The following is a 19,996-nucleotide window of genomic DNA, read 5'->3' on the forward strand; positions in this document are numbered from 1 at the left end:
ACACACCTTGGCAGGCCATATTCCTTTGATTTTTATTGACCGACACTGATTTGGTTTGTATTGATTGAAAAGGCTTCAATTCCCTCTGCAATCTATAGGGAAATGAATGTGCTTTTACTTTAACCTTCCCCAAAGACGCAGCATGATCTATTACATAAAAGCAACCTTATGGGAGAAGCCTCTGAGGTACGGCTTTGAAATGGCAGGTAGGAAAAAAGTCACCTCCTCTCACTCTCTTCGCTTAATGGTTGTAATTGTGCCGAGACGTTGTGCTATGTTGGAAATTCGGATTTGTCTCGTTTGAAAAACTTTGCTTGGATGAGTTTTGCTGCAGCTTTCATAATCCCCAGTGATTAAATGAAAGGAAGCAGCATGCTGATGTATCACTGAACAGGTCCTGACAGCGAAAAGATCAGTGACCTTCATGCTGATTTCCTCTGCAAGCTTTTACATCCATTTGCCTCTAACCCCCGATGCAGCGAACAAAAGCTGCACACCTCTGACAGAAACTCACATTCGAATGTAACTTTTTTTAGCCATATTCTCAATTTTTACTTGTCGTCACATTCTTATGGGCATAGAAGTCTTTGTAATTTACCCCATTATTAAAATAAATCTGTCCATTTTTTTTAGTATTGTCAAAACAAAATCAGAGAATAAGGTAATCCACAAAAGAATCTTTAGCGTAGATATTAATTAATAGCAAGGCAATGATGGAATGCCCCCTTCGTAATGAGGGTTCATCACTGTCAGGAGAAGAAATTTAAGGTGCTACTATGATCTGTTGCAGTGCAGGAAAACCTGAGCTGAAAGGTAAATCTTTCGATTTATTAATCCATTAATGTTTCAACACTTAGCCATGATTAGTAGATGTGGATCATGGCAGTTAGAGTGAAATCTCTGATGCGAGTTAGCTAAAAAGTGAAATGTTCTTCCATTGGGTGAATTAGTTCTCACTTACGGTAAAATATTCTGAATACAGCTGCAGCTCCTCCACCCCATGAAGAATCGACGGAGTTGCCAAGACTTGTAGTCAAGTAAGAGTGGCACTACTTCAATATATTTTTACTCAAGTAAAAGTAAAAAGTGGACATCCAAAAAATACTGAAGAGTAAATAAGTATTTGGTAAAAAAATCTGTTTATCATGTCCAAGTCAGTTTATTGTTGCATCGTCCATCCACTGGCTTTATTCACTTGTCCCTTATTAAAAACAACAACAAAAATTATATCTAGTCAGTTCTATATAGTGGCTGATTTTTATTTGTTTCTCTTTATTAAAGCAAAGCCAAAACACACTGAATTGTGACTTCATAGCTAATGTTTGTAGCAACCCATGGTCTGAGTACTGTTATAATCCCAGTTACAAACGCATGTTGTCTTACCAAATATTACACCAAATGTATTTTGCAGCATTTAAAAATGCAGGTTTGTGACCAGTTTCTGATTTCCAGTGCTTATAAAGATTTGGCCTGCCATTATCAGTTTTACCTGATGCCAGATTCTCTTTAAAACCCAGTAGAACATGTCAACCCCAGTATTAAGATATTTCTGCACCGTTCCTGGTGACATTGGAAGAGAAGTTGCTGTAAAACTGTACATTTTTTATGCTAAAGCACAGACAGAATCACACCAGCCGATTTTTATACCATCTTCGGGATCTTCCATTAGTGGTTAGCACTATTTAGCTAATTGCAAGCAATAGTCTCAAGGTAAACTGCATTCAGCCTTAACAAGCCGCAGATATTCCATCTCTCCACATGCCAAATAAAATACATCTTTTACCTTCAGTGCTCACTCTGACTTATACTTAACACATCACTGATATGGAAAATAGTTCATTTTAAGTCTTCACTCAGTAATTAGATCTATGCTGAAGAACTGCATCAAAACGACAGAGTAGCTCTTAATTATGATTAATTAACTGAATGAGAAAAGATCAGATTGTTTTTATTATTTCTGAATATTGCTGAAAATCATTCTGCTTTGACCAGAAAACAATTTATCAGTTCATCTTTGACATTATTTAATAAGTAATCCAGCCATTTTCTTAAAATATATATATATATATTTTTGTCTTCGCAATCGTAAATTGTGCTATTTTCTTTTTCATTGTAAAGTTTTTGTATAGCTGGAACCATGTTCTTCTCTCTTGGAGTTTTAGCCTGAACTGAAAATACTGTTATTTGGTTCAGGTCGCCATAGCGGCACAATGTCTGAGCTCTCACAAGCAGTTTCACAGCCAAACAATGAAAAGCTGTTCCTGACGTCGCATGGAATCGGATAATTCTTGTTCATTTCTGACAGCATCATGGACGACATGTCTGCCGAAGCTGACGAGAAGGAAAAAAAAATGTTTTTGCAAGACGTCTCTCTGTGAGTGAGAACAGAGGAAGCGGCACTGGGGAGAGTGGAGTAATGCTGCATAGTTGGAATACAAGTGTAGCTTTCTAAAAACAATCAATTGTTTGTGGTTTTCTGACTTTGGAAACAAACTGCTTTGCAGATTTTTGCAAGAATGTACAGATGAGTGAGACACGCAATCATGTTCACATGGAACCAAATCACATCGTTAAACCACTCATCGTTGTTACATAAATATGCATTAGAGCTATGAGTTGTTTTATTGTTTAGGCCAACATAAATTGTCAGGTCTTTGAGTGAAAATGTGAAATTGACAAACACAGCGGAAATAAAAAAAATTGGTTTTCACAGTCCCCTATTAAAAATAACTTGCAAAGACAAGCATCTTTACATTGCAATGTTACATTAACATGGTTATAGTCAGTTGATACCACTGGTGATTATATTTAACAGGCAGTCTGCTATTTATTAGGCATATTTTACATTTAAACTCAAGAGGAAAATCAGCTCAATTTAATGATGTGCAGCCAGAAGGTTAGATTCAAATGCAACTAATCCCAGCAGGCAGATACTTTGTATTTGTTGTGACATGCACAAACTCTGGTGCCTCTCCACAGCTCAGAGGAAAGGGACTAAAGTGATGAGTTACAGGATAAATCTGAGATTAGAGCATTAGTTGGCTGCTGAAGGCTATCAACTCTCTCGCAGGTTTGCTCAGCCCCATCCACCATGAAATGAACATTTCCAGCTGAACCCACCGGCGGGGCTTTAGGAGTGGGAAACTCAAGCCTTAGACTGGGCTTAAGGTTGTAAGCATGCTGTAGACTGGAAGCCGTCAGACGTCAAGGCAAGGCCTCTTGTCCTCTTGGCAAAGCGATGGCCACTCAAATACTTATCCTGGGGTATTGTTGTTTAAATGCTTCCAGACTCGCTTTGGAGAAACAGTGAAATTCCAGTCTGGATGTTTAGGAAAGAGTTTAGACTTGGAAAGTTTATGCCAGCTCATCAAATTTGGTACCTGCGAGTCTGCCTTGGTTGTAGAACCAGAAATATTGATTTAAATCAAGTCTTTGTTTCGTATTTTTATTTGTAAATGAAAATCAACAGCTAGCAGATATTTGGATTTGCATAGCAGATGTGAACAAGCTGCGTGTAAATAAACTATGGGCGAGATAGATGTGAAATGCTGGAACTAATAAAAGGTTTGAAGCAGTTTATAACCACGAGTCTGATCAACTTTGAGTTTCCTGCTGATGAAAAATCTGGATTTTACGCTACTTAGCACATATGGAAATAACAGGTTTCATAGCAGGACTAAAGGAGCATTTGGCTGTATTTGGTCAGGTTAGAGTATAAAAGTATTGTGAAAATAAATGTTAGTTAAATCAAAGTAAGTCGTAACCCAGAAACGTTTAGGGATAAGATGTTTTTTGTTCTAAAATGTTTTTCTAAAATGAAATGAGACAGCCATCTTTTGAAATGTAATTTAAATCAATCTAAAAAAACAAGAATATAATGTTGGTGAGCTGCAAGTCTTTCAGTTTGAAAGACCAACTTGCCATGATGCTTTTCTTTCTCATTCTGGACGCATCAAGAACGTTAATTTTACTTCCAATTAGAAGAAACTTGTTTCCAAAATAAATTTTAAAAATACTTTAACGATAAATCCGCCAAAAATCTGAAGTGTACGTCAAACTAATATACCAAGGATTTATCAGTTTCAGGAATAGATATCATCATATCATTTAATAATCAGTATGATGGATATGCATCATCAACAGGCAGCTAATTTTTCATATAATTTAAAGTAGCAATAATCATGTTTTATATAGTTATCCAAATGTTTTGTTAGTCAGCAATATTTACATTTTAACTGAATTTGCATGAATATTCAGGAAATGGTGTTGTCAGTCATAAATGACTCCTCTGTCCAACTAGAGAAACTGAATTTTCAGAATATATTTTAGCTGATTAAAACTTGATCAATCAATCAACCTTTGAGGAAAGGGGTTTGGTGCAAAGCTTTGAGTTAACCCGACATTAATTTGAGTTGGAAGTTTGGGAAAGGAAATGGAGAAATGAACTCGGTAGTAGCTGACCTTCGATCCAGCTGCTTGGCCACCGCTGGACAGTCAGAGATATAATGTAACAGATAAGAGGAAGACTTACTGTGGTTCAAACTCGCCTATCGTATCATCTCTCTCTCTCACATCTAACTTTTTTCCTCAGCAGGTGCTGCTCCTATTCCACCCCTTTGCTCAGCTGACAGGGAATATCTCGACACGGTGTTGCATCGCTCATCTGACAGTCGTTGTGTGCAAGGGAGGAACTGGCCAGTTTATTTGGTTCAGGTTGTAGGATGATATAGACATGAAGGAAAAGATGATTTTAAAGAAAACTACAGACATGGGTAAAGAGAAAAACAAGTGTTGTTCATGTAGCATTTTATACAAATGGCGATAAAAAGTGTGATAGATGAAAATAAAAGCACTGATATATTAAAAACACTGAAATGTTCATTATTTTTAAAAAAAAACAGAAATGTATCAAATACACAAAATATGTCAACAACCAGTAGTAAAAATGTAAGCATCACCTAAAAAGTAGGAATATAATGCAAGTCAACAAATCAACATAATAGAATTAAATTGACCTGCAGTAAACGGCTGATCCTAGTTTAAAATGGCTGTCAGTTTGTTCATACCTCAGGCTTTCAGGTTGGTGGCTCCAGCTTTGAGGAACAGAAAGTAAATTCTTCCTGCGCTTGTTTAGTTCTGGTCCAAGAAACACTGAGTGAGCAGTTCTCAGAGGACCTTAGAAGTCTACATGGTCCATAACTGACCAGCAGCTGCTTGAATGATTTTTACAGAGTTCGATTCTCTCGCTGTTCATTTAATGTCGGACTTATGTGTCTGTCAGGTCTTTATGGCGTGATTTCGCAGCGGCAATAAGTCAAACCATCTGACATCTTCCATTATACAGTGTGACAGAGGTTTATGTCAAGATTTTATATGATCCAATTTGCACAGTGTGACAGGTTCAAGTCCCGTACAATTTCTTAAATCATCAACAGTCAATCTGTCACCCAACCAGACAACTACACTGGCCCAAAACTACTTTGTGTCTTACTTCAAAATACGGGTTCAAAATGACAAAACTACAGGGTGTGAAGCTTAAATACCTTTTTAACCTCTTGGGCCTGTTACAATAACTCAAACCCAAACTGCTAGATGGTGTTTTGCAAACCAGGATTCACTTTGAGAAGAAATGTCTTCATATTAGAAAAGCTGTGCCACTATCTTATTGTTGTTGTAAACATTTGCCAAAACATTGAATAACAATATTGAGAAGTTTTCTCACATCTGATTATGAAGACATTGAAAAACTGTTTTGAAAACATAATGATTTTAAATCTTGGTATTCCTTGACACCTTTTTATTTCTTGCATCCCTTCACCTCATGCAAGCGAAATGCCAGGGGAGGACGGTGTCTGTCCACTCACCTCCTTGTCTCTGGTCTGTCTGGACCACAGAGACATTTCTGAGACCAAGCAGTGGGATGGATGCACAGACAGCTTTGATGACAGATAGCTGCAGTTTTTCACTTTCTGGCCTCAAATAAAAGTCGGAGTCAGCTAGAAACTCCCGCAAAGTCAGTGAACCCTCTAAAAAAAAAAAAAAAAAAAAAAAAAGAGGGAGAGAATGAAAGAGTTGAGTATTTCTCCAAAATAAGAGTTCAGGAGTTTTTGTAAGGCAACCACCATGTTTACATGGCTCTAAAGCTCTGCGCAAGGCCAAATGTTATATATACAGCCAAGGCTATCTGAAAAACCAGCGGACATGGCCTCCGCAAATACAACCAATCTCCTAATCTCTCTCGGTCTGAATGCTTCTTTTCCTCTCGTCTCCTCAAATGAAGCAAGGTTAGAGCAGAGGCTTGTCTCATTTTTCAGGAGTGAGACAGCTCTTTTAACTTGATTAAAATGTTTTTCCTTTCTCTCCGGTCCTTTAGAGAATTCTTAAAAACTGTTTAAAGCCCAAATAACATGAGCACTTCTTCAAGCCATGCCAGAACCCCTTTCCGCTTGGAAATATTTGCTTTGGACGCCAGCCTTGCCCAGCACACAACACAGGCAATTATGGGAGCTATTTAAACAAGGGAGATCTACTGACAGCCAACGCCTCATTTGGAGGGATGAAGGAATCGGGAAATGAAACCTTCATTGATGCACTGAGGGTATGGAAAGAGAAATCCCCTTGGGCCGTCTGTGGCCGTTTGCGTATCTCTTGGGCGTTTTGAGTGTTGAAACTTGCAGCATTTGTGCAGCACTTATACGTTTGGATTTTTTAAAGTTTGTGATTGTGTTTACAGGAAAATCAGGCAAAGGCTTTATGCATATATGTTAGGATTTTTTTTTTCTTTTCTTGGACTGCTGGAGGTTTGTTGGTACCTACTCAATTTATCTGCAAAGGTGCAGCTGCAGTTTGCTTGCAGCTTCCAGAGTCCTTTCTCCAGGGACCATAAGCAGCTCCCTTTTTCTTTTAGTGTCAGTCTCACTGTCTTTCTCCTTCTGGAGAACTCTCCTTCACCTGGCTGTAGAGTGACACTTTCCCCGTCAGCCTCAGCAGACAGAGCACACTGTTTTTAGTGGGACAGAGACAGTTTTGATGACTGGATGTGAGAACAGGACAGAAAACCTGGCAGTCTGACGAGGGTGATAAGTGCTGCTACCTGTCACTGACCTTCTCGTCAACTCGTTCTTCTTAGAATGCTGCGTGTGTCGAGACACCGTGATTAATTGGGCTTTTAAACAGAAAAAGAAAACAAGAAGAGTGATGTTTTATTTCTGTCTCCTCCTGAGCTGAGAATTCCCCAGAAAGAAAACTTGATCCAGAGGTTTTCTCAGTCTGAACAAACAGGCAATGGATTAGTTTCAGATGACATTTTAATAACATTAATCATAAAAAAACTTGTGTGTACGACCGTTTTATTTATTTTTTTTATTATTTTAATCATGGATAAAGTTGCAGTATCTCGGGTTGTTCTCAAATATATTGGAGACAGATTAGATTAGCTGAGTGTTTTTCTGATTTGTCGTGGTGGAGAAAGAGCTGAGCAATAAAGTGAAGCTCTCAGTTTACTGGTTTACCTGTGGTCATGAGATTTTGATTGTAACCAAGAGAATCCGATCCCAGATACAAAAGGTCAGGGATAAAGTTATTCAGAAGTTTAAAGCAGGATGAGATTATAAAAATAATTAGTGACACAACTGCAAATCTACCCAGACTTGGCCGTTGACTAAACTGACTGGCAAATAGAGCGTCAATCAGAGAAGCAGCTAAGAGAGTAAATCTGGAAGTTATCTGCAATGAGACATGGTTGCAGTAGTATCATGCTGTGGGGATATGTTTCTCCAGCAGGTGAAAAAGAACCAGGTTAGAGTTGTTGGGAAGGTGAATGGAGCTAAATACAGGAGAAAGAAAATATCTCAAAGGCAGGGCCAAAGGTTCACCTTCCAAAATGGCTCAGACCAAAGCATCTTCACGTGTTCACGGGGAAAGATTTTGGTTTCCAGATGTTCAGCACCGTTTGAGACACACCTGGAAGATCTTCAGCTAAATCTGACTCGAGGGGCCGAACACAAATTCACACATTTCAGGCTTTTATGAGTTGGAATCCATGTATGTGTTCACTGTTATGCCCTACATCGTCTCAGTATATTAGGCACAAAAAATAATAGAATAATAAAACAAATAAAATGCATTGAACTTTGTGTTTGTTGTAGGACAAAATGTGAAAAGTTCAATAGGTTTCTCACTATTTTTATACTGTATTTATAAATAATTTAAAATGTCTCAAGATGCTGTTTTATCTTCTGGCTATATATGAGGAGTTACTTTGGGGGTCGTTCATAGTGAGCGTCCCTATTTTGCCTGAGCTTGAGGCGGTGCTTTGCTAAATACTCTGTATGTACTTGAAGTAGATTCTCTCCCCCACTGACTTTGAAAGAAAAAAGTCCCACTCCTCTCTTCCTATCTAAACTTTTCCTCCCCCTCTTTCTCGTCCCTCTCCTCGCATTCCTCCCGTCACAGGGCTGACAGACACTCGTCATCAACAGGTACTCTGGCCCAGTTGGATCAGGTTTCCCCTCTTTAACGCATTGTGCTGCATTTGCATTTTTATAGCTCTGTGCTGAACAGTTGGACGTTTTAGTTCAGTTTTTTGTTTGCTCTTAGTGTTGCCTTTACTCTCCCATCACAAGTTTTCAAATGATTTCATTAAATTTAATTTATCTGACCACGTCTACATTCTTTCGGAGTACTTAAATGTTTAAATCATGTTTGCGTCGTCTGTTTGTCACGATTCGATCTCAGACAACCCCCGCACAGACTATCTGTGCAGCATTTGTTCTGTTTTGGACTGTTCTCATTAATTTGTATGTGGTTGTGTTTCCTGGCAGACGTGGACGAGTGCTCGGAAGGCAACGGTGGGTGCCAGCAGATTTGTGTCAACATGATGGGCAGCTACGAGTGCCGATGCAGAGAAGGATTCCTCCTGAGTGACAACCAGCATACATGCATCCAGCGGCCTAAAGGTTATTCACCTGCACACACGCTTCAGACAGATCATGTATTTGTTCCCTTACAACTTTCTTCTGTTCTTGCTTCTTTTTTTTTTGGGTCACACTTGTAAGATATACATAGTAATACCAAAACCCAGTTTTCAGATCTAATTTAATAAATGAGAAAAGCGATCTAAACCAACCTGGTCTTATGTGAAATGTAATTGCCTCTATTTGTTTAGCTGCATAAGCACCACTAGTTACTGCCTGGTTTGCAGAAAATAGAAATCTCCTAGTAGCAGAAATCAAATAGATTGGGTATCATCAGGTAGGTTAGAAGAGCTGAGAAACAACACATAATGTCCCAATCAATAATAATAATAAGGAAAAAATCAGGAAAAGATGAGAAACAAAGTCACATGTTCAGCTCTAAATGTCTCACTTGCCTCAGTTTAGGTGAAATAAAGTTAAGTTCATGATTCAACAATAAGGAATATGCTGAGCAAAAAGTGGCTCAAGGTAAAATCAATTGCTGACTAAACGGAGAACAAAAGCCCGTCTCAGATTTTCCCAAAAAAAAGCAAAAAAAAAAAAACACATAGTCCCAAAAAACTCTCGAGACTTTTGGGTAAATATTTTACAGAGTAGCAAGATAAATGAAACATTTTGAAACTTGTGGGTCCTGAACTCAAATCGAACAGAGCGCTTTTGAGTGTGATGGTGTAGGGCTGCTTCCCTGCTTCAGGACCCAGACGACTTGCCATATTAGTTGAAACCATAACTCTTCTTGTTTTACTACAAGATTCTGAAGGAAAGTGTTTGGCCATAAGCTTGTGACCTAAAGGTTAGGCAGACTTGGGTTGTGCAGCAGAACAATGATCCAAAGCAGCAATTCAACCACAGAAGAGATAAAAACAGAAAGTTTTTCAGTGGCCTTGTCAAAGTCCTGACTGTGATGTGACTGTTAGTGTTCAATAGCCTTGGTTGTTGCTGCCAACACAATCAGTTATTAAGGTCAGGCGTGATTACTTTGCTACATGTAGCCATTTTGGTTTGGATAACTTTTTTCCTTTTAATAAATGAAATCCTCATTTAAAAACAGCTTTTTTGTATTGTCAGTGTATTTTCTTCTGACTGTAGAAGTAGCTTATTGATCTGAAACAGTGAAGTGTGACAACACAAAACAGAAGCCTAAGTAGCTGACGCTTCAACAGCACTACTGTGGTTTCATTTTTGGGTATCGGGTTTTGCCCTTACTGTACGGTTTGCTCAAACATGATTACGATACATTTTGAGATAATGATGCTGTCAAGTCTTTATGTAAGTAGCAGATATTCAGGAATAAATGGAGGGCGGGATTAGCCCTAACAAGCCCAACAACAAGTTAAAACAGTTAGGTCGCCACTCTTCAAAGAGAAGAAATGAAAAGAGGGGGAGAGCGGGGATAAATCTTTTTGTTTTCCACTCCCCTTTTCAAATTGAACCTATCTAGCACTTGGCTGCTTTTCAAGTTATCTGTGGTATGAGAGTGGCCTGCAGGGGGAACTGCGAACAGTGAAAACAATTAAAGGTGTAGCCCCGGGCAGACACACCTCTTGTTTATAGAGCGTTCCTGTGGGATGGAGACGTGACAGGAAAAGAGCCAACTTGCTCTGAGGCTCGCTCGCCACACACAGCAGCGCCACAGACATGCAGACGGTTTTAATGTCAAGCTAAGTTGTCAAGAAATGTCTTTGGTGGCTCTGAAGCGCTGGAACGCACAGAGCCTGTAACATCTCTACACTTGCTCTTCTTTTTTTTTTTTTTTTACTGTGTACTTTGTGTAGGATTTTGTTGCTTTCTTATCAAGAGATTTAGAGATTTTTCATTGTTTCTGCCAATCTTTGTGATACATAGTTTTAAGAAATTCTGTTTATGTAAATCTATCCTCATGTTTAGAGAACAGGAGGAACATAGCATATGAAAGCAGATATTAGGGTTGTCAAAAGAATTCATATATTTATTAAAACGATACTAGAAAAAAACTATAATAACGGACACTTAGTCCCTCCCTGCCCCACCTGATTGAAACAGAGTTGCTGTAAGTTTTAAACATGGTGGGTATATCCAGAAAAAACATGAGCGACCATCTTTAGCAGAGCAACAGCATCATTCGGACAGATGGAAAGCTAATGCTGAATGTTTAAATATTATCTTCACGAACACAAACAGTCCTGTGTTGGTCCGAGAACCCCATTGAGATGCGCTTTCCAGCTGAAAAGTTCCGAGTCACGCTTTGCTCAGTACGAATTAACACAAAAAAATTTAGTTAGTTTTGACCCAATTATGGAAGGTTTGACTACCAGGAAAAAAAATATTGTCCAATAACCATTTTTTAAAATTATTCCACTATCTTTGTAAGGTAATTGGAATACTGAAAAAAAAATTTTGGGAAAAAAAGTTCTTATTTTTGAAATATGATGTGTCCACTACAGTGGACATCGGAACCCCATACATTTGAAATTGAACCTTGATGGCAACCAGTTTGTCCCAAAGAAAATATCCAAACATCAACTTAAGAATGAATTTCACATTGACAAAACTGAGCACTGTTGCCTAGCAAGAAGGTTCTGGGTTCAATTCCCGGAGTTTGCATGTTCTCCCTGAGTATGGTGGGCGCTCTCCGGGTTCTCCAGCTTCCAGTCCAAAAACATGACTGTCAGGTTAATTGGCCTCTCCAAATTCTCCCTAGGTGTGAGTGTGCATGGTTGTTTGTCTGTCTCTGTGTTGCCCTGCGACAGATTGGCGACCTGTCCAGGGTGACCCCACCTCTCACCCGGAACGTTGGCTGGAGATAGGGAATAGCAACCCTTCCAACCCCACTAAGGGACAATGATGTACAGAAAATGGATGGATGGATGGATGGATGGATGGATGGATGGATGGATGGATGGATGGATGGATGGATGGATGGATGGATGGATGGATGGATGGATGGATGNGATGGATGGATGGATGGATGGATGGATGGATGGATGGATGGATGGATGGATGGATGGATGGATGGATGGATGGATGGATGGATGGATGGATGGATACAGAAAAAAACAGAAAAATAATTACAAATGTCCACTACAGAGGACAATTTTCAACTTTTAAATACTACGATAAAATGCAGTCAAAATAATTCATAGAATGTTTTAATATGCTGCTAAGAGACTAATTTAGAATATGCCAACAGAATTTTAAATCAAAATTTGCACAATAAAAAGTTTTATGCACTTACTTTGTCTCTCCACATAAAATGTGTTTCTACTGATGAACATCATTTTTATGAATGAGAAAAAGGAAGGTACAAAAGCCCCACCCCTTCACATGCGGCATCATTGAAAAGCCCTAGATGTCCTCTGTCGATACCAAAAGGAATTAACTCAGTAGAATGCAGGGGGTGAGACATATTCAAGTTTAGAAATGTCCTCTACAGAGGACAAAAATGAACTACTGGTAGTCATGAGTGTATATTGCAATTAAGCATATTTTCTCTTAACTAAGAAGAAGCCTCCATTCCAAAAATGTTGCTGCTTGGTGTCAGTCTCAAGTTTAAAATTTTAGCATTGTGGCAACCCCTAGCAGATACGAGATACTATGTCTACTAGAAATGTTGGAAATGCTCTATACCACTGATTTCCAAAGAACGAAAGTGGTCGTGGGCCAAAAAAATTAACAAATGCAAAACATTTTTAGACAATAACAAAATACATTTTATCTTGATTTGTTTTTCATTATGCTCAAAAATAAACTAAGCGTGCAAAAGGAAAAGGTAGTCAAAAATTTGTAAGGAAGGACGTGTAAATAATGGCGTTACCCTTGTTGAAAGGAAAGTCTCCAATAAATCAGTACTTTCGTGGCACACTGTTTTCTTTTTTCTTGCCCAGGATTTTTTTTAAATATATTCTAAAAAAAACTAAACTACTCAAAAGCACTTTACTTTTAGCAAAGTTCAATAAACTAATTAAACACATTTGGTTGCAACAAAGTCTTCTTTCAATTGAAAGTCACTGGATATATAGAATGTAGTCCCACTAACTATCAAATTAAAAAGAAAGACCAAAGTGTGGATATTAAAAGGCCAATAAGTTGTGTTGTAGTCTTGACATTTACGAATATAAGAGGATTATAAATCATCAGCAAACAAAGTCTCCACTTGCATCAGCTGGTTGTGCTGCTGGGTCAAATTTATCAAACTGAAATTTTGGGCCCCCCAAAAAAATCAATCTAGGGGCCACAAATGGCTCCCAGATCTGGTATGCAGTCTGAAAACTTGTATCCATCCATCCATATTGTATATTTACAAAATTCAATAAAGAAGCCTGAAAACTTTGGCCATTGAAGGCTGTAAAAGCTTGAAAATTTGACAAGTAAAAATTGCAGAATGGCTGTGTTTGCATTTTGACTCGGTTTTTTGCTGCCCTACGCAACTTTGCTCAGAGCCTCCAGTGTTTCTGTGAAGCAGCAGACACAGTGAACAGCTGTTATCACCGTCAGAAAGTCCGTTCGTTCGAGGAGTGATTATCCAGCAAAGCCTTTTACAACTCCTCAGTTCCATCAGACTAAGCAATGTTGTGAATGTCCTTTTTTTTTTTTTTTTTCTAAATGTGACGCTGTTCTTCCTGTTCTGTAAACCCCAGACATACACAGCAAGATTCGAGTGTCTTCTCATCTCAGTCTTTTTCATCTCTCTCGTGTGTTTTCTCAGCTAAGTACTCGTATGGAGACTCATTAAATTGAGACGCTCATGATTCCCCCGTATTATGAAATGAGGATCTTGGAAGTTTAATTTATGAGCTCCATCTGGCCTACTGAAGTATCAATGTTTACATTTCATAAATGCTGTGTTTTTTTTCTTTTTTTTTCTTGTTTGAGTGGACTGAAAACTTTGACCATGAAATTTCAAGCCTTACTACACATCAGCGCTATCAGAAACAGATTTAGAGCAGTAGTCTGATTTTGCCAAGTTCCTCCAGTCTTTCGTCTGTTTATGTTCATGATAAATGTCCCCAGTTCCTGTTAATATTCCATTTTAATATTCATTTTGTCCTTATTGCTCCCAGATGAGAGCCATTGAATTCAAAAGATTAAAGCTGCCATAAATCTGCAAACTTCCTGTGCTCATCAGATAGGCGCCTATTTATTGTTTCCTTATTTTTGAAAGACCAACAGACAGAACAACCACTCATCTGCTTATTATTACCGCTCTTATTACAACAGTGTGTGCCTGAAGGATAATGGAAGTGGTTAGGAAGTGACTTTGCACAGTTATTGGGCAACAGCCCCTGAAGAATTGCTCCAAATATATATATATATAATATATAAAGAATCACTAAAAAATGGATAAATGTTTAATCTCCTCACTCAGGTCGATTTTAAATGGAACCATTGGTGCATCCTGCCAGCCCACCTCTTAAAAAGCAGAGCCTGGGTCGCAGTTTGATTATGAGGTTTATTGTCGTCATTAAAAAGACATCAGCTTCCCATTTCTTCCAGTAATAGCTCAGGTGTTCCATCGGCAATGTGCGCTGATCTTTCTGGGTGCAGTTCAGAGCCGGTCATGGAAGCGCCTGCTGCCTCGGTTCGGTTTCTCCTGCTGATACTGAGCCACTGCTTGGAGGGAGCCGGTGCCAATTAGGCAGCAGGGGTCTTTCAGCCTCCCGGCTAATGACAAGGCTGCTGCTGGCCTGTCCCTTATTATACCCGCCCCTCACCCCCTCCCCTCAGCAGGAGCAACTTTGGCCAAATGAGTTTCTCCACCATGTAGTTGGCCAAAAATGTAACAGTCCATTTATTCACTTCAAACATCCCCAACCTAGGAATTAGGCTTTTCACGAAAGTCAGGGTGCTTAGCAGTTGAAAGGAATGCAATTTGGATCAGGGAGGGTTCCTCCGCTTTGCATTTGATTTATTTTCACTTTTATTCAGGACGACAACAGGGACATTTGTGCTTGAGATGAAATCCAGAACATCGAGACTCAGACATTTTGGGTTTAGTCAGATGACACATCCATAATGTCGGTCCTCTTTCTTTTTGAAAAACCAGGCAATAACTTGAAGTGTGCACTGATGCATGTCACTTATGGTGACTTATGGATTCAGTTCATTTGCTTTTAGTTGTGAGTGCTGAAAAAGAAAACATACTCAGGTCAGCTGCGTCATAAAAACCACATGCTTCGTGTTTTAAAGGGATTCAAAAGGGAGGAGAAAATGCTCAAGACATTTGTTCAGATTGTCGGTTTTGCAGTCGAGAGACTTTTTGCAGATTGGATTTAATCTGGGTTTGTTCTGCTGCAGCTCCTTGCCTTCAGACTCTTTAACCTTTTCCACATTTTTTAATACCACTACCACAAAGGTTATATTTTATTTGCATTTCATATGATAAACTAACCTAAAGTATAGTTTTCAAGTAAAACCAAAAAGAAAACCATTTTTTAACTAATAATAAAAAAAAAATCTAGAAAGTTGTTATATCTGAACCCCTGTACTTTGCTTCCCCAAAGTTGAGGCACGAGTTGAAGTCCTAAACTTTAAATTCAAGTATTAAGCAAATCCCTTGTCCAGTTATGTAATCTGATCAGAGTAAAAATATTTTGATATTAACGTATTATTTTAAATTGTACTTTATCCACAAGAGAAATCACACATAAAAATCATGTTAAACCAGTGCTGGTGTTGCATTCAACTGAAAATTTTAACAAAAAACAAAAACAAAACAAAACAAAAAAAGCATCCAGTAAATTAAGAATTGTAGACTGATCCATAATTAAAAATATACATGAAATAAAAATAATTTACACAATACAATTATACGAGTAATATAAGATTATTAAAATAAAAGCTAAAATGATTTAAAATTGTATATTGATAATTTTGAACTGTTAACAGTGATTTTAGTTTTAAAGATATAACTGTAGATCTGCTAACTGTGAGTTGGGTGTCCTGATATTTTTGTTTTGTTTTATTTTTTTATTATGGCTTCAGGGAAGACATCATAGTTTCTCTCTGCCTTGGAGCATTTTGCGTTGAGCCCATCACCTTAAACAATGGCCACACATTAATGCCAGCTCTGGCAACCCGTACATAACATCGACGCAGCCGCAGGCAGCACTTGCATTGCTCTCTCCAGAGCTGCAATTAAGAATCACTCTGAGACACTTACTCCTGTCTGGATTTAACATCTTTCTGAACATTATGAGAGTTACTCTGCTCAGCAGCCCACCTGCTTTTTGCGTGATGCTGCGCTTCACTTTGCTCTTTTCCAACTTTATGTCCATGTCCTGGAAGAGGGCACGTCTCCTTCACTTTCATTGCAGGTTAGAGCAAAGATTTTTAGAATCATGGAAGTTGGATATGAGTGTAAATCCTTCTTTTCAGATTTGGAATATGTATAATTTCTCATCAATTTCACAATAGTGTTCTGTGCAACACAACAAACCCTGAAAAAGTTCAAGATGTATTAATACTTTTGTAAGGCCCAATATTTTATGTATTGCACTTAAAATGACTCGACTAGATACAGTCCGACTTAACAGTTTTTGCAGTCTGTGATGCAACGAGTCCATGGGAAAGCCAATGCTTTTGCCCAATGGGAGGGTTACTATTAATCTAGACGCTTGTGCAAACTGAATATTTGAAGAGTCTGCGACCACTTATAAAGCAGAAAGTTGCCTGAAAATAAAAATATAAGATTTAGTTCAGCCATAATATGATTTTAATAAGTGACTGACTGGTTACACAAGACACCTCATCTGTGCGCAGACTTCATTGCCAAACAGAGCAGCTTAAAGAAGTCAGAGGAAATAATCGCTTGCAAAGACGTTGGGTCCTCTGGATCAAACTTGCTCTCACAACTAATCAGTATGGCAAAAGGGAAGGTTTCTACGCGAGCAAAGCTTCAGAGGAGCCACAAGGACTCTGTAATGTGATCATCAGGCTGGTTTAAACTAATTCGGGAAAAAGAAAATTTTGATTACATGAGCCTGAGGGCTTTACGTTCGGCTTTTGTTGCGGAAGGAAGCTTTAATAGGTCAGCATACTGAGGTCTTTAAAGTTTCCAGAAATAAGGATGTCATTCAGTACCCTCCACACGTACCGGTTCCTCTAATGAAGATGTGCAAAAGCCTGAAAATAAAGTCTGGTTTTAATGCAGTATCATTATCTGAAAAAAGATACAACTCTATCTTTATTGAGTCTCTTTATTCAGTGTGAAAAAAACTCACAATAATAGTTCAACACAATAAATGTTGATTAGGCCTTTTTACGTGTAAGTTGCTTAACTGAGGATCTGGGAGCCTTTAATTGGTAATTCATAACATTCTGAGAAGGCCTTGGTTTAAAATAGAAATTGTGCAAAAACCTTACATCTACACATCTCTACTGTTAGAGGATCGCTAAAATAAAATAAAAGTGAGGTTGGACAGGAATTCAAGCTTATCCTGCCATCGCAAACTTTGGGCAGGATGTTAAGCAGGGTAAAATAATCTGAAAAGCTCACTGCTGGAGAACTGCAGCAAACGGTGGCATTTGGAGTTTGCCAAGTCTTCATAACAACCTTTAATCGCTACTACATGTCTACAACTTGTTTCTCAACCGTGCCTATAAATGTCTGCCATTTGTTAAATACTACTGGGGAATTTAGCTGCTGAGTGCTTCGGCAACAAACTCTCCAGGTGGATTAAGCATAAAACAAAGGTCGAATACCGTAATTTCCGGACTATAAACTGCTACTGCTACACACTTTAAACACTTCAATGCAGCTAATATATGGATTTTTACCAGGTTGTGAATGATGAAAGAGGACAGCACAGGCTCGAGAGCAAATCTGCCCCGACACAAACCTAACATTGAGGGCAACAATGAAAGAGAGACACTGAAGACGACGATTTTAGTGGGTTTCATCCCAGGAAGTCATGGATTGCGGTCAATTACTTTTCCTGCTAAGCTCCTATATTTTTTTTTCTAAGCATCCAGGATGCAGGCACTGTTCAGAAAAAGCAAGTATAAAGTTACTGGCACGTATTTAATTAAGAGTAAAAAAAATCTTTCTGTGTAAATATGTTGGTATGGCATCGTTGACACCTGCGACTTAATAGACAAGTGTGGGCTAAATGTTTTTTGGGTTATTTTTCTTATCAAAGTTAATTACATTCAGGTGTGCTCAATAGCTCTAAAATTACATTATGTGACAAAGCACATTTTTGTAATTTCTTGTAGATTTATATTAAATATCTCCTGTAATAGGAGATGTTCAATATAAATCAGGTCAACTAAAAATGGGTCATCATTGGCTCTACTTGCAGGAAAACGGTCCAAAAATGCAACCATATAGTGATAATTGAAAATTTCCCCTTTCGATGATTCTTTGTTCTTTAAACCTCTAGAAGCTTATGAGTCTTTATAAACTCTTTTAAGATAATAAAGAGTAATGTTTAAAAAAATTCTCTCTGTCTAAATGATGTCATTTTAGCAAAAATATGGAGTTGTATAACGTATTAACATCAGGTTATCCACCAAGTGTGCCACACATGTCTATAATTATTTTCTCCAAACGTAGCCTCATTTCCCCCTTTTTTTTCGCTCGATTGTGGATTTAAGTGTTGCTTTTATGTACACTCCTCACACCAGGAAATAAAACTCTGCTGCTTTTCTAGCCACATTTAATAGCCTTTCAGAAGGATTTTCCCCCTTTAGCACAACAAATCTCTCAGCACAATGGGCATAATTACACACACCATCGTTCATACAGGCACACACCTTTGTAATTTCATCTCCAGTGTAATCCTGCTGGAGGCAAGCTGACATGCTCTTCATTGACATTTAGATGAAGACCAGCGTGTTGACTTCGGAGGACCTCGGGTCTTTGTTGTCTCGGGAAGTAAGAAGTTTTCCATTAAGTGTGATAAAAATTCACAACTCCTAGGCACATTATATTCTAAATTAGAGTTCCAGGTGCAACATTCCTCCCGCGTAAAATCACGCCCTGGATCTGAGAACCCCGCTTTGTTGCTGTTTTTCTTATCTGAAAACGTAATGTCCGTGCAGTAGACAGTTTCACGTTGCAATGTCGTGAGGTAATGTGCTGATAAATGAGCACTTTCAATTATTCCAGTGATGCAATGTTTTGAGCTGTGGGCTGCCAAATAAAATGTTTGTCGGGTGATTTGATTTACTTTTTGTTCATGTATTGCACTGTCGTTCCCCATTGTGCTGGAGCCAGTAGGGTTCTCATATGTTCCCCCTGTTGGTTGTCAATAAGCCTGCCCTCCTGCCTGCTTGTCTGTGCATTGGCCACAGAAATGTTTTTACAAGTGCAGAAGTCACTGCTCCATTGCTCTGCAGCCCAACCGTATAACCAGGCTCTTTTCCTATTCTGGGGAAGTGGAGCAAGGGCTTTGAGCTGCATACACAGCGAAGTGACACGTGAGGCTTTTTTGTCCTCTTTCGATTTGTCTTCCTTCTTCTTTTATCTCGGTATATGTCTTTTCAGCATAATCTGCCCTCACCCTCCCTCTTTGTCCAGCCTCTGCTCAGTTCCCGTGCCCCCAGTACTTTCACCTTCATCCTTCAACAAATATACATTAGTGGCTGGAGCTTTTGCAAATGTTTGCGGCCTTGCTGCTGAATTCTCCTCACCTCATTTGAGACTGGCATCCCTTTTTTCATTGCTTTCTTCAAGGCCATCCCTAAGCTGGCCAGCCCTACGTGGGTTTGCTGATTTTAAGAGTGCTGGAGGGGTTTTTCCACCAATACTTGGCTGCTAAGTCTTCAATCAAAGTGCTAGACTGAGCTTTGGAGGAACAAATACTTTGATTTTTTTCGGGGGAGGAAACGATGTGTGCAATACCAGCCAGCGTCTCATACAGTTTTTATGTCTGTGTTAAACAAGGTGGGCATCCTGGTTGTGCTCTGTTTTCCTGTCTTTTGTGTTGAGAGGGTGCTGGGCTCCTTTGGGATTGCACAGTGAGGTCACCTTGAGAGAATGGGAGGAAGAGTGAAGCCGAGAGGGGGAACCTACCCAGCAGGTGCTGCACAACTGTCTGTGA

General features: G+C 38.8%; 1 protein-coding gene across 2 annotated transcripts in view; it reads left to right on the forward strand.

Annotated features, from left to right (window-relative positions):
• The window catches only part of scube3 (signal peptide, CUB domain, EGF-like 3), a 114,128-nt gene that overhangs the window by 41,136 nt on the left and 52,996 nt on the right, over window positions 1-19,996 (forward strand). For both annotated transcript variants that reach the window (XM_008414200.2, XM_008414203.2), the window contains exon 4: window positions 8,823-8,957. In XM_008414200.2, coding sequence (XP_008412422.1) covers window positions 8,823-8,957 — 135 coding nt within the window. The remainder of the gene's footprint in view (window positions 1-8,822; window positions 8,958-19,996) is intronic.

The sequence above is a fragment of the Poecilia reticulata genome, linkage group LG7, assembly GCF_000633615.1.
Source record: "Poecilia reticulata strain Guanapo linkage group LG7, Guppy_female_1.0+MT, whole genome shotgun sequence".
Classification (NCBI taxonomy): Eukaryota; Metazoa; Chordata; class Actinopteri; order Cyprinodontiformes; family Poeciliidae; genus Poecilia; species Poecilia reticulata.